We start from the raw sequence: 14,953 nt of genomic DNA, 5'->3' as shown, positions 1-14,953 counted from the left end.
TCATCCCACAGCCCAGCAAGGAGCTGTCTCGCTTCCACACGCTGGATTTCCTCATTGAGCTCTAAATGTTTAAGCCCAACTTGAAAAGAAAAAAAATATAAACTTCACGTGCAGGGAAGTGAGAGGAGATCTGCTGAGTTTGGTGTCTGGAACCCAGGGCGTGGAATGCCAGAAGGGAAATTATGGCTTCTTTCTGGACTTGGCTGGGTTTCTTGTGGCAAGATCCACGTGCTTGATGAACGTGGGGCAGTTTGTCCCTGTGTGGAAGGAGATGTGGTGATGCTCTCATGTTCTGGGATCCCTGACTACTCCACAGCTGCATTTTCCACCTTTTTTGTGGGGAAAAATAAGGCAAATTAAGCTGGTCTGCTGCTTATGGCTGGATCCAAAGCTCCATAAAGTGGATTTATTTTTTTTCTCTGTTATTATCAGGTCATTTGTGTAAATGAAATGTTTATAAAAATGACTTTTGAAGCAGGAGCTGAAAAGGCACGTTTGGGGTGGAACTGTGCCACAGCAACTCTCTCAGGTTTCTGGACAATAATTGCAATGCTTATATTAGTTTATACTTTTATTTTTTAGTGAAAACATGAGTGTAAAAATTAATTTATTGCCAGACCCATGAAGAGAAGGATTTATGGATTCATGAGGGAAGAGTGGAGGGAACCAAGAACCCCAATTCCACCCACATGACCTTCAGACTATTAGAAATGAGGATGTTTTGCTGTTGTTGCTGCTCAGATGGACTCACATTCCCACATCCCAGCTGAGCCTGGGGATCCAGGAGATCTCCCTGGTTATTCCTGATTTTTCATCCTGGAGAATCAAGGATGCAGATGCAGAGGGACAGAGGGAAAAGGAGAGATGAAAGATGAGAAGAGTGGGTGCTGTGGCAGACCCCTGGCCCACGTTCCATGGCCTGGTGCAGGGTCCAGGCTAAGCTGAGCTGGAATTTGTGCATTTGGGGAGTGCATTCTCCAAGGAATGATGATTCCATTGCCAAGCCCTTTCTTGTGCCTTCCCTAGGAGCCGAGCCTGAGGCTCCTCTGCTGGTTGGCACCTCCTCCATAGCCAGACCTTGTGGGTGTTTTTAGATCCCATCTGGTGAGGGCACACCTTGAGTGCTGTGTCCAGTTTTGCCCCCTCAGTTTGGGAAGGACAGTGAGACACTCAAGAGTGTCCAGAGGGGACAATGAGGCTGAAGAGGGGCTGGGAACACAAACCCTGTGAGGAACCCCTGAGGGAGCTGGGGGTGCTCAGCCTGGAGAAAAGGAGACTCAGGGCTGCCCCCATCACTCTCACAGCTCCTGAAAGGTGCCTGTGCTCAGCTGGGGCTGGGCTCTTTCTGCAGCAGCACTGACACAGCCAGAGCACACAGTCTCAAGCTGCACCAAGGGAAATACAGGTTGGATAGCAGGAAAAAGTTTTTTCCAGAAAGGTGATAAAGTTCTGGAATGGCTGCCCAGGGAGGTGGTGGAGTCCCCATGCCTGGGTGTGTTTAACAAAGCCTGGATGTGGCACTGGGTGCCAGGGTCGAGTTGGGGTGCTGGGGCTGGGCTGGACTCCATGATCTTGGAGGTCTCTTCCAACCTGGTGATTCTGTGATTCTGTGAATCCTGTGTTTCTGGGAATTCTGTGAATTTCCAGGGGGATGCAGTGGGAATGTCCCACTGCCAGGATATTGGCTGTGTTTGATGCTCTGAGGAGTCATTGCCGTGGGTACGGAGCAAGGATTTGCTCCCAGTGGTGTCTTTGGGAAGGATTTTTAGAAAATGTGTGTGTTGACCTGCATGGCCCCTCAGTCATGGAGTTCTGGGGTGCAGTGTCCTGTGATTTTGGGGACCATCCCCTCATCTGGAACTGTGTCTGTTCTTCAGTGGGAATTCCACCAAGGAATCCCTGATGGATATCCTGGGCTGTGGCCTCAGAGCAGGAGGCTCTGGGCTCGTTAGGATAATGAATGTGTGTGTGGCCATGGCTCTGGTGTGTGTGGGTGAGGTGTTCCAGGAACAGCAGGACCCACTCCCTGAGCGCCCCCATCCCGGCTGCAGCTGCAATCCCTGATCCCCCCGGGGGTGGCACCGAGAGGGACACGTGTGGCTGCATCAGTGTTTGACACTTTTAGGCTGCATTAGGCACTGGAAGGGAAAATCCCTCATCTGTGCCTCCAGGAAAGAGCACTTAGGATTGATCCATTAACGTGGGTGCCTGGGGGAGGTGTGAGGGTTCCTCCCTGCTGGTGGAAACCATCATTTCTCCCATTAATGTACCCAAACTCAAAGTGTGATTGAAGTGACAGAAGGGCTTCCCCCAGGGGATGTTGCAAATCCCAATTTCCTGCTCCCAAACCCCTGTTTATTCTCTGGGGCAGTAGCAGAGGAAGAAGGGAAGGGACCATTTCTGAGGATGGCCCAAGCAGAAGAGCTCACCAGGAACGTGACACGTTTTGCTCAGCTTTGCTTCTCCCTTATCCTCTGCCTGTGGAAGTGCTGCCCTTCCTGGGGCTCCTGTTGGAATTCCTGTGGCTTTGGAATTCCTACAGCTTTGGCTGGAGCTGGCAGGTGCTCGTGTCCTCCGAGCAAAGCCCAGGCTGGATCTGTCCCCCTTTCCACCCGCCTGGCAGGATGGTGATGGACTGAGGGGATCCCTGGATAAGCTGCCCCTCTGGAGTCCTTTGCTGTTCCTTTTTAGCAGATTTGAGGCAAAATAATCCTCATGCTTCACCCGGTGTACAGGATGTGGTATTTAAAAAAGGTTCAAAAATGGTGCATTGCAGGAAATGGATGAGGCTGAAGGGCGGTGCCAGGGCAGGGAGTGACCTCTCCAGGATTTTTTGGGTGTCTGTGGGATCAACACCTTGGACATCTGGGCTGATCTTTGGATACTTTCCATGGGGAAGAGGTGTGGGCTTGGCTGTGCCAACCCCTTGGTGGTGGGCACAGGACTTAAGGTCCCTCAGAGGATTTCCAGCACACCTGGAGCTCCTGAGGAGCACTTGCAGTGATGACTTCATCCTCAAATGTCTTTTGGAAACAACAATTCCTGGCCAGCAAAGGGAAACCTGTGTGTGATCCTGCAGGGCTGAGTTATTTTAGAGCCTGGCAAGTGTACAAGGATGCACAGCAACACCAAGGCAAGCTTTTCCCTTTCCCAAATCACGGAATCCTAGAATGGTTTGGTTTGGAAAGAACCTTAAATCTCAGCTCGTTCCAGCTTGTTCCAGCTTCCACTATCCCAGGTGGCTCCTGTCCAAGCTGGCCTTGGACACTTCCAGGGATCCAGGGACAGCCACAGTTTCTCTGGACAAGCTGTGCCAGAGCCTCTGTTTTTCCAGGTTTCTGATGATTTGCAGATTTCTCGTCAGGCACTGAGGGTTTCGTGGAGCGAGCGGGGTGTGGAGGATGCTCCAGGCATCCGCAGGGCAGGAGAGGAGAGCAGAGCAGAGTGTGTCGGGGATTGCAGCAACCCCCTCAGCTCAGGGGGACATCAGGGGGACACTGCCAACACCCCGATCCCCAGGGTGACACAATGAACCCCCCAGCCCCTTGTTGCGGGCCCCAAAAAGCGACTGCAAAAACTGTCATGCAAAGCCTGCCGTGAGGCAGCCCCGCATGCTGCTCCCACCTGGCCTCCTCCATCCTTTTCTTTGCTTGCTTTCGGCAGCGCGGCGGGGGCAGAGATCATTTCCCAAACGTTTTAAAGCCTCATCCGAAGCCTGGGGGGTTCTGGTGATTCTTTGCCCATGGAGTCAGGCTGGGGGCACGGAGAGGTGCCCGGCAGGTGCCAAGGGGGGTTCTTTGCTCTGTTTCAGGCTCATCACGGGGCCCCAGCCCCCTGACCATGGGGGCACAGGACACCCTGCCCGTGGCCGCCGCCTTCACCGAAACGGTCAACGCGTACTTCAAAGGGGCTGACCCCAACAAGTAGGTGCTGACCCCGGGGGTGTCCCTGCCGTGGGGACAGTGCGGGGCATGAGGGGTTTGTCAGGGATGAGCAGGGCACTGAGGCCTTCCTCTGGCTCTGGTCCAGGGGGTTTTCCAGATACTTTCTGTCCCACCTGGGCAGCCACAAACTGATGCCTTGTGCAGGCTGCCCCAAAGCAGAGGCTGGGCAGAGTTCCAGAATAAAGCAGGGATTTATTCAAAGCATCTCCTCCATGGATCCACCTTGGGCAGCACCCAAGATGAACCAAAATGGCCCCAAAATGCACGGCCGGGCACGGGCTCTGTCCCTGGGATCAGTTCTGCTCCATTTGCACCTTGCAGTTCATTGTCCCATTCCAGCTTTAGCCCCTGCAGTCCCACCCTGCTTGTTTTTCTCTCTCCAGCCCACGGGGTTTGTGCTCTGGGGCTGAGATTTGGATCATTTGTCCTTGGTGCCCAGCTGGAGCAGGAATTGTTTTGTCTCCCTGCTCTGTGCACAGAGCTCAGCATCCCCTGATGTGAAGCCCAGACCCACACACTAAAGCAGCACAGAATGTGAAAATATAAAGCTAAACCTGAGGCATCAGGACAGGAGGTGATGTGGTCTGGGGTGTCCAGGGGCAGGACACTGCTGTGGTGCCCCACTTAAAACTGTCCCTGCTGTGAGAAAGGGAGGTGAGGACTTTGTGTGAGGAATCTCAGAGGGCAGCACAGGAAGGGTGGCAGGGGGGCTGCAGCCTTTCCCTCCCGTGCCTGGCCAAAACAGGATGGCATTCCAATAGAAACCTGGAGGGGTTTCCCACCTATGTTTTAAGACCCTCTAATAGATAAAACCCAAAAGGGAAGACCAAAGACAAATTAATTTCGCTGAAATTCTGAATGACAGCAAAAATAAGAAGCTTCAAACAGGGTTTATTTAAGAAGATCCCTTTCAGCCCTTGTGCTGTTTCTGGTCTCTCTGAGGCCACCAGGGGCTCAGATGTGTCGGGTGGGGAGGGGGGACTGTCCCCACACCATCCATGGTGCCAGCCCCCCCTCGCTGCTGCATTTTGAGCCCCCTTTGCTCCCCCTGGCTCTCTGTGCTGCAGGTGCATCGTGAAGATCACGGGGGAGATGGTGCTGTCCTTCCCGGCGGGCATCACCCGACACTTTGCCAACAACCCCGCCCCGGCCGTGCTCACCTTCCGCGTGCTCAACTTCAACAGGCTGGAGCACGTGCTGCCAAACCCCCAGCTCCTCTGCTGGTGAGCATTCCCAGCAGCATCCCAGGGGAGGCTGGCATTCCGGGAAAACGGGGGTGCTTGCAGAAATACATGGCCTGAAGTGTCTTCCTTGGGAGATGCACTGATTGTGGGAGTGAAACTCTCAAACACTCAAATACCCGATGAAATCCCAGAATGGTTTGGGTTGATAGATCATCAGGATTATCCTGGTATCAGGATTATCCCATGGGCAGGGACACCTTCCACTGTCCCAGGCTGCTCCAAACCCTGTCCAGCCTGGCCTTGGGCACTGCCAGGGATCCAGGGGCAGCCCCAGCTGCTCTGGGCATCTGTGCCAGGGCCTGCCCACCCTGCCAGGAACAATTCCCAATTCCCAATATCCCATCCATCCCTGCCCTCTGGCACTGGGAGCCATTCCCTGTGTCCTGTCCCTCCATTCCCTGTCCCCAGTCCCTCTGCAGCTCTCCTGGAGCCCCTCCAGGCCCTGCCAGGGGCTCTGAGCTCTCCCTGGATCCTTCTCCTCTCCAGGGGAGCACCCCCAGGTGTCCCAGCCTGGCTCCAGAGGGGCTCCAGCCCTGCAGCAGCCCCATGGGTTCCTCTGGGCTCTCTCCAGCAGCTCCAGGTGCTGCTGATGTTGGCCCCAGGGCTGGGGCAGCTCTGCAGGTGGGGCCTCACCTGGGAGGAGCAGAGGGGCAGAATCCCCCCTTTGCTGCTGCCCACACTGGGGGATCAGCCCCGGACAGGGGGGTTTTGAATCCCAGCACAGATGGATCAGGAGAAGCCAGAGCTGGGTGGGAGGGAGCCAGTGTTCCTCTGGAGGTGGGATTGAGGGCAGACCCTGTGCTGTGTAGAACAGCCCTCTCCTGCCCAGGCAGGTTATCCAAAGGGTTCCTTCTCCTCTGTGCAGTGACAACGTGCAGAGTGACTCCAACTCCAAGGAGTTCTGGGTCAACATGCCAAATCTGATGACTCACCTAAAGAAGGTATCGGAACAGAAACCTCAAGCCACCTATTACAATGTGGATATGCTCAAATACCAGGTAGGGGTTTTTTTGTGAGATAAAACTGTGGGGGAAAAAAAAAAAAGTGTGCTGATTATGGCTGTAAAAAATGGTAAATGTAAAATACAAAATGGTAAATGTGAAAAATGGTGTTTCCCTAGTGCAGAGTGGAGCTAATGTGAGGTGGGGGCTTGTTGTCCCACTGTCCCTTCTGTGTGGCACTGGGTTGTCTGGCTTTAAGCCCAGTACTAAATTCAGGGGGAATTCAAGGTCTTGCCTCCAAGTGCGATGTCCGCGTCTGTAAAATGGGATTTCTCCCTTCAGCCCTACGGAAACTAAATGTTTTTTCTGTCATTTTGGAAGGTGTCTGCCCAGGGTATTCAGTCTACTCCATTAAACCTTGCAGTGAGCTGGCGGTGTGACCCTGCAAGCACTGACCTGCGCATCGACTACAAATACAATACAGAGGCAATGACCACGCCTGTAGCTCTAAACAACGTCCAGTTCCTCGTCCCCGTCGACGGAGGAGTAACCAAACTTCAAGCTGTGCTTCCTCCTGCTGTCTGGTAGGGATTGCTCATCCTGCCCCTGCCCAGAATCCCCATCCTGCTGCAGGAGGGTCTGTGAGTGGGAGCTGGGGACACGATGGGGACCCAAACCTGCCCTCCTCTTGTAGGAGGAAAGGTTTAACCGCACTCTGATTCCCTTTCTCTTGCCATTCCCACAAGAAAATGGTCAGAGATGAAGGGACACGTGCAGGCAGCAGAGCATCAGCCCTTATTTTGTGTTTTGGCTGTTTTACCCAGGGTCTAGAGGGATGCACAGGCAGGCCCTGGCACAGAGTGCCCAGAGCAGCTGTGGCTGCCCCTGGATCCATGGAATGTCCAAGGCCAGGCTGGGCATTGGGGCTGGGAGCATCCTGGGACAGTGGGAGGTGTCCCTGCCATGGCAGGGGTGGCACTGGGATGAGTTTTAAGGTCCCTTCCAACCCAAGCAGTCTGGGATTCATGGAAGGATGTGTGGCTGTCGCTGCCATAGGCACTGGCACATTTCCATGTCTCTTGCTCACCTGCAATCCTCATAACAATCATACAAATATTTTGTTTGGAAAAGCCTTCTAAGACTACAAAGTCCAACCATGACTTGAACTTTCACTTGCTGTGAAACCCAAATCCAAGCTCCCAGAATTGCTGCTCCAGAGAGCAGCACCAGAGTAGTTCCTCACCCCACCACTAGCCTTGAGCAAAATTCAAATTACTCCTTGGCAATTTCTTGATTCCTACAGAAATGCTCTTCTCCATGTGTTTGCAGGAATGCTGAACAGCAAAGGATATTGTGGAAGATCCCTGATATCTCCCAGAAGTCAGAAAACGGAGGTAATCCTGCAAATATGCACGTCATTATCTCGGAATCCTTCAGGCAGGCATGGACCCGCTGAGGGTGCCAGCACAGGAGCCCAGACACTTGGGTTCCTGCTGGGGCTTGCTGGGGACAAAGCAATTTAATTTTGGAGCTTAAAAAGCAGGGCTAAGTGCCACCAGCGCTGCTTTGCCAGCCACGTTGGCATCCTGAGGGGCATTCACACACCGGGCCGGGATGTGGTGGGGTGCCAAGTCCTCGGCTCCCCTCTGAGGGAGGCTGAGGCCCCGCTGGGTGGTCGCTGTCTCCCACAGGAGGTTTTCCAGGTGGAGCGCTGTTCCTAGCGCTGGGATGTGTGAAAGGCCGAACGCTGCTGGGCGGGTGGGGGGTTTGGCTGTGCCCGCCCGGGGATGCTGCGGCTGGGGTGGCGCTTTGGCCGTGCCCCGTCCGTGCCGGGATGCTCCGAGTGCCCCTCTCTCGGCGCTCACCGGGGTCTCTGGGGTCTCCATCGCAGGTGTGGGGTCGCTGCTGGCGCGGTTCCAGCTGTCGGAGGGGCCCAGCTCGCCGGCCCCGCTGGCCGTGCAGTTCACCAGCGAGGGCAGCACCCTGTCCAGCTGCGACATCGAGCTGGTGGGCGCCGGCTACCGCTTCTCCCTCATCAAGAAGAGGTTTGCGGCAGGTGAGTGACCCCGCAGGTCCCCTCCGGCCGTGCCGGGATGCCGGGAGCGCTGCTGCTGTGTGTCTGCGCACTGCAGCTCGGGCAGGGGGGACAGACGGACAGCCTGCGTGAAATAAACCCTGCTGCCACCTGCCAGCCTTGGGCTTCATGGCTCACGCCTGCTCCCGCATGAAAGGCAAGGGTGGCATCTCCAGGGCACCTCCAGGAAGAGCTTTTGCCCTATTGCTGCAGAGAATAACGAGGATTTTTCCTCATTGCTGCAGAAAATAACAAAGATTTTTTCCTCATAGCTGTAGAGAATAATGAGGATTTTTCCTCGTTGCTGGAGAAAATAACAAAGATTTTTCCTCATGGCTGTAGAGAATAACGAGGATTTTTCCTCATGGCTGTAGAGAATAGCAAGGATTTTTCCTCATGGCTGTAGAGGATAACGAGGATTTTTCCTCATCCTCATGGCTGCAGAAAATAACGAGGATTTTTCCTCATGGCTGCAGAGAATAACGAGGATTTTTCCTCATTGCTACAGAAAATAACAAAGATTTTTTCCTCATGGCTGTAGAGAATAACGAGGATTTTTCCTCATGGCTGTAGAGAATAACAAGGATTTTTCCTCATGCTCATGGCTGCAGAGAATAACGAGGATTTTTCCTCATGGCTGTAGAGAATAACGAGGATTTTTCCTCATGGCTGTAGAGAACAAGGATTTTTCCTCATGCTCATGGCTGCAGAGAATAACGAGGATTTTTCCTCATGGCTGTAGAGAATAATGAGGATTTTTCCTCATGGTTACAGAGAATAACAAGGATTTTCCCGTGGGCAGGAAGGGCTGGTGGAGGTGGGCAAAAACTCCTGGGAATCAGGGCTGCTCCCTCCCCCCAGCTGATTTCTGATCCCGTTTCTAGGTAAATATTTGGCGGATAACTGATGGAAGCTTATGCAAGTCCATGGAAAATACTATGGAAAATACCCAAGGACTGATGTGCGTGGAACGGGTTTTAATTACAGTTTAAGTAAAATGAACTAAATCCTGCACTCGGGACATTTCTGTTGGAAGTGTCAACAACTTTCAGCATTTTTTTTCCTTGGAAAACACCATCTTGACCAGTCCTCCAGTATTTACTTCTAGATGTAACATTGTTAATGGTTTTAAAATGTAATTATTGTATTTGTAAATTGTACTCATTCCAGTAAGGCTGTATTTTGGCAGTTAGACACTTGAGTTTTAGCATTTTACCATTCATGAAATGGATGTAATTTAAACTGTGGTATATAAATCTAATAGTAGTACTGTTGAATGGCACAATGCTTACAGAGGTAGATTGCATTTTGTCAATATATACAATTTAAATACGATACTGGTAGCTGTTATGAAGGGGGTGCCTCATCAAAAGAGAGTTCAGTAGGGCCCACAGGCTGATTTAATTTTCCTTCAGTCCTTAGTACGTCTCACAGCAATCAATAAAAACCTTCAGGTTTAGCTGGTTTAACTCCAGAAAAATACTCTTGGAAAGGTGGAGGTTCCTAGGACAGTCTCCCAGGAAAGAAATCTCACTTCTGCAAGGAGTATTGACTCCCAATTTCCAGCTCCGTGTTCTCTTACAGCTGCAGATTCCCTGTTGGAATCCCAGCAGCTCTTCCCTGCCCCGTGCCCGTGTATTTTGCAGGGATACAGATGAGGAAAGAAGCAGCAAAGAGGCTGGGTGGTCCCTCTGAGCTCCCAGCACGGGCACAAAGTGTCACTGTTGGCCTCAAGGATGTGTTTTCCCAGCTGCCTCCAGACGTTCGGTTTTTACGTTGCTTTGCTGGCTTTTTTCTGCCTTTGCCCCCCATTTTTGAAAGCTCTACGGGTTTAGAAAATGCTTTAAAGGATTGCAGCCGCACCTGCTTCTCTATTTTAGCACTCAGGCAGGGAAATGTGTATGGAAAACACTGGGAAAGGATTCCCCAGGGAGCAGGAGCAGCACGGGGGCTGTTGGTAGCAGCCAGGGCAGGAGCCCAGCTCGCCAGCACTGGGAGCAGCTGTCTTGTAGAGATGGGAAAACATATGGAAGTGCTAAACTGGAGAATGGGGGACAAAATATTATCTCTCTGTGTTTTCCCTGTCCCACTGAGTGCTGCTCATTCCTGTGGATCTCAGCCTCATCCCACTCCTGGCAGCACGGTGAGAGCGTTGGTGGCATTCATGTGCTGCAGCTGCTGAGCTGGGCTCGTGAAACAGGAGAATTTGGCAATTTTGGGAAGAAAACTGAAGGAACCTTTGTGAAATTCAACACAGATGCACAGAGGAGCATCCACGAATGGGGTGCTGGGACTTTGGGAATGTGTAAGGTGACAGAAAGTGGTGATTTTCCAAGTGTTGCCAGGATTAGAGTGGTGAATTTACATTGGAACACAGCCTGGGCATGTTGGGAAGTGCTTGCTCACGGAGCGGTTTGATGAAGGAAAACAGAGATCTGTGCCCATCTTAAGGGAAAAGAAGGAAATGTGGGGATATTTCAGGTGTGAGGTGGCTCCCAGGCTGAGATTTGGGGGGTGAGCTGTGTGTGAGATGACAGAAGGCAGCAGCAGGAAAGGAAAAGCACAATTTGCTCCTGCAGCTTCCCACATCCTCACAGATTTTGGGAGTGCACTCCCAAGTGTTCCACTCCATGAATGATTTTCCCCCTGAACTGGAAATTTGTATAAAGTGTGCAGCTCACCCCTTTCTGACACAGAAATATAGGGGCAAACCCTAAGAATCAGGTTTATGGTGTGTACAATTGCTCCAAACCTATCCTTCCAAAAGGGATCTATGGCATAGACCTGAAAAAAAATGGATTTATAATGTAAATATTACCAGAACATAGAGATTTTACTTTATATTTCATTTGAAAGACAAGGTGTTTACATTAGCATTGGGTTTTTGAGTGCTTTTTAAACAGAAAAACCCATAACCCAAAGCTCCCAAGCCCATCCTGTTTGAGCTGATGAACAAAACAGAGGTCAGTCACTTTTTGGGGACGCAGCCCTCACGGCCTGGAGAGAGAGATGGGAACAGCCTGGGACATTTTGTCCTATTTCTGGGACATGTGGGATGTGCCAGCACTCCCAGCCCCACAGGGACACAGTCCCAGCTCCAGGCACTGGCAGTGACACCAACCCTGTGACACTGGGACCAAAAGCAGCGATTTGGGACAGGTTTTTCCACACTGCTCTTGCCAGTTTTTGGCACAGGGTTTTCTCAGAGTGCCCTGGGGTTTGTTGGGAGTTTGGCGAGAGCACCTGGCTCCAGAGAGGGACCTGTAGTGCTCAGGGCATTCTCAGAGCTCTGCCAGCTTCACCTCAGCTTTTAGGAAGGAAAATCTGTGTATTTGCAGGGAATTCATCTGTTTGGGGTTGCCTGGCCCCTCACAGAGAGGTGAAATGGCACTGGTTTGGTTCCACACAGATCCCAGACTGGTTTGGGTGGGAAGAGATCTTAAAAATCATCCTGTTCCACCCCTGCCATGGCAGGGACACCTCCCACTGTCTCAGGCTGCTCCAGCCTGGCCTTGGGCACTGCCAGGGATCCAGGGCAGCCACAGTAAATCTGGGAATTCTATTCCAGGGTCTCAGCACCCTCCCAGCCAGGAATTCATTCCCAATGTCCCATCCATCCCTGCCCTCTGGCACTGGGAGCCATTCCCTGTGTCCTGTCCCTCCATCCTTGTCCCCAGTCCCTCTGCAGCTCTCCTGGAGCCCCTCCAGGCCCTGCCAGGGGCTCTGAGCTCTCCCTGGATCCTTCTCCTCTCCAGGTGAGCCCCCCCAGGTGTCCCAGCCTGGCTCCAGCTCTGGAGCACTCCCAGAGGGAAGCACAGCTCTGTTTCCCAGCAGGGCTTTTCCCAAGTCAGGCTGAGGCTGGAGAAGGGGCTCAGCCCCCTGGCACTGCCCAGCCCTGGCACCCCCGAGCTCAGCAGCACCAGGATCGGTCTGGGTGAGCAGGAGGATAAATAAAGGAGGCATTCAATCATAAATGTGTGAATGCACGCACAGAGAGGCTTCAGCTCCATTCCTTCCATGGACATTTCCCTTTAGACTGTCCTCAGCAGCTTCTCCCAGAGGAATTTTCCCCTGGGCATTTGGCAGCCCACACCTGTAGAGTCAAGGTCCCACCGGCAGAGCAGGAGAGTTTTTCCCCATGGACTCGTTCAGACTTGGAGTCTTACACAACTCTCAGCCAGCTCACGGTGCTCCTCACAGGAGACCTTTCGGAGCACTTTCCTACTTTAACAGTATTTCTTAATAACTCTGAAATCTCTCAATAGTGGGAAGAGTCACCAAATAATGAGCTTTTTGTTTGGTGTCTGCATTTTTTCTTAAATAACACTACCCTGTTTACATCTTCTTGGTTTTGTTGTCATTTGGTATTCCAGTGAAATTAATTTGCCTTCACTTTGCCCTTTCAGGTCTTATCTATCATCTTTTAAAACATAAGTGGGAAAACCTGCAAGTTTCTGTTGGAATGCCCTCCCTTTTTAGCCAGGCAGAGCAGGGATGGGAAGGGAAGGTGCAGCCCCCCTGCCACCCTTCCTGGGCTGCTCCCTGAGATCCCTCCAGCAGGAGCATCCTAAAAAAAGAGTCACCACCTCTTTCTCCCAGCAGAAGCATTTTTCAATGGCTGGAGTGCACTGAAAAGGTGACAGATTTTTAATTTACTTAAGAGAGAGTCAAACATTTTTTCCCCTACCCTTTTGTGGTTTTTATGTGAAAACACATTGGTTAAAACCCCTAATTTTGAAGCTAGTCATGACCAAAACATGTAATGCCATCCTGTTTTACTTTCCAGGTTAGAAATTACTGTCTCAAAGATTTCATTTCATAGCCAGAATTCTTCTGTTCCTCTTTTCCTCACGGCTTCCCAAGGAAATGAATCCGTGTAGAGCCGGGGAGGTTTTATGATAATCAGGATTATTCCAGTCAGGATTTTAATTCTTTCACTGCAAGGCAAGAAAAATATTTGCAGGAATACACCCTGCTCCTGCCTGGTTTCCCATGTCCCTTTAGGAGGGATGATGGTGCTGGCAGTGGTTCTTGGAACCACAAATGGATGGTGTGATGCTCTTCAAAGGCTTGGGGACGAGCAGGATGTGGTGGGACACACCAGATCCCAGCGAGGCGTTGGGGATGCCTGGTTCATCCATTGGAAATCCAGGTTTTCTGGGACAGTGGGAATCGCTGTGGATGTGCTGCCCCCATGTTGGGTTCCTCATCCACGCAGGAAGGGGTTTTTCACTCCCAAATGTTGTAAGGGTGATGAAATCCCCTGGTTGCTTGGATGACATGAAACAAACGGAGATGTGGCATGGTCTGAGCCAGGATTTGGGTTGGGATGTGCTGGGAAGCTCCCAGGGCTGGTGGGAGGAGAGCCCAGGATGTGGGACAACCCCACTGTGACACCCCAGCAGTGAATCAGATATCCCCAGGTATCACCCTGGACCACTTAATGAACTCCCTCGTGTATAAAATGTTTATAAATATTTGTGGATGAAGATACACAGGTCTATTTTTAAGATTTAAGTTAAATAAGTTAATGAATGGCTGGCCTTTTCTGCCTGAACGTGCAATGAGATATATTATACCTTTAGTCTACGATGGCCTAGGTACTGCTTAGTCTGTGATGAAAACTTTGCTGCTTTCCTACTGTTCTCAGAGAAAAAAAAAACAAACAACCTATAAAAGACGTACAGGTTTGTTGCACAGGGACTACTGCAGCGAAGCTTTGTATTTGACCACTGGTAATATGAATGTGTTGTATTGACTTGTTGAAGATAATCATGAAACAACATATTTTAAATGTTACTTGCCTTATAGATTAGAGTACGACTATGTGGATATCATTTTTGTAAATACTGTTTTTTATAAATGTCTCTCCTCCATCCTCCCCGTCACCAATTTCACCGACTCTCAAATATGCAATTATTTACCATGCAGAGCATTGTGACAAAGAAATCCCCACGTCAGAACAAAGTTTATTCATTCTATACATAAGAACCACATGAAATACCCAACTGAGTTGCAATTTAAATGTGATTATTATTATTTTTTTCCTTGAAAATAAACAAAAAAATGTAAAACATTTCTTTTTCTGAGCCAGTTTTGCTTCCAAGTGCAGGATCACCCACAGAGGAGCAGGCAGAGGGATTGAAGGCTGGCCCAAAAAAGGGTCCCTGTCCCAAAACCCATCATTGCTGCTGGAGTTACGTGCAGTGTCCCAGCATGGGGACAGGTCGAGGGTGGCATGTGGGGACACATGAGGATCCATAGGGATTGTGGGGCTGGATGGAGCTTGAGGGAATGGGGCTGTGGGGACACGAGGGATGTGGGGTTGGGGGACCTGTGGAGGCCATGGGGACACTTCAGGGCTGTGGGGACACGAGGGTTTGTGAGGATCCACAGGGATCACGGGACACTGTGTGGGCTATAGGGACCCATGGGTGCCGTAGGGACCCACATTTTGGGGGGCTGTGGGAACCCATGGGGGCCATGGGGACCTGAGGAGGTCACAGGGACCCTCAGGAGCCTTGAGAACATAAAGGAGCTGTGGGAACATGTGGGGACATTTGGAGGCCATGGGGCCACACGGAACCTTTAGGTTTATGTGGAGACGTGTGGGAGCTGTGGGGACGTGTGGAAGTTGTGGGACCATGCAGGGACCTGTGGAAGCTGTGGGGACACAGAAGAAGCTGGAGAAGCTGTAGGGATACGTGGGAGCCATGGGAACCTCTGGGGCTGTAAAGGAACCCAGAGACC

The 14,953-nt window shown here is 51.5% G+C and overlaps 1 protein-coding gene across 1 annotated transcript in view; it reads left to right on the top strand.

Moving 5' to 3' along the window:
• Window positions 1-14,279, top strand: part of SGIP1 (SH3GL interacting endocytic adaptor 1) — a 54,625-nt gene extending 40,346 nt beyond the window's left edge. Inside the window, exons 19-25 of the mRNA XM_066556092.1 lie at window positions 3,812-3,923; window positions 5,012-5,167; window positions 6,054-6,186; window positions 6,511-6,713; window positions 7,459-7,523; window positions 8,021-8,185; window positions 9,088-14,279. Of these exons, the coding sequence (XP_066412189.1) occupies window positions 3,812-3,923; window positions 5,012-5,167; window positions 6,054-6,186; window positions 6,511-6,713; window positions 7,459-7,523; window positions 8,021-8,185; window positions 9,088-9,110 (857 nt within the window). The 3' untranslated portion in view covers window positions 9,111-14,279. The remainder of the gene's footprint in view (window positions 1-3,811; window positions 3,924-5,011; window positions 5,168-6,053; window positions 6,187-6,510; window positions 6,714-7,458; window positions 7,524-8,020; window positions 8,186-9,087) is intronic.
• Window positions 14,280-14,953: the final 674 nt, after the last annotated feature.

The sequence above is a fragment of the Molothrus aeneus genome, chromosome 9, assembly GCF_037042795.1.
Source record: "Molothrus aeneus isolate 106 chromosome 9, BPBGC_Maene_1.0, whole genome shotgun sequence".
Classification (NCBI taxonomy): Eukaryota; Metazoa; Chordata; class Aves; order Passeriformes; family Icteridae; genus Molothrus; species Molothrus aeneus.
This window is presented reverse-complemented; position numbering and strand designations above follow the sequence as displayed.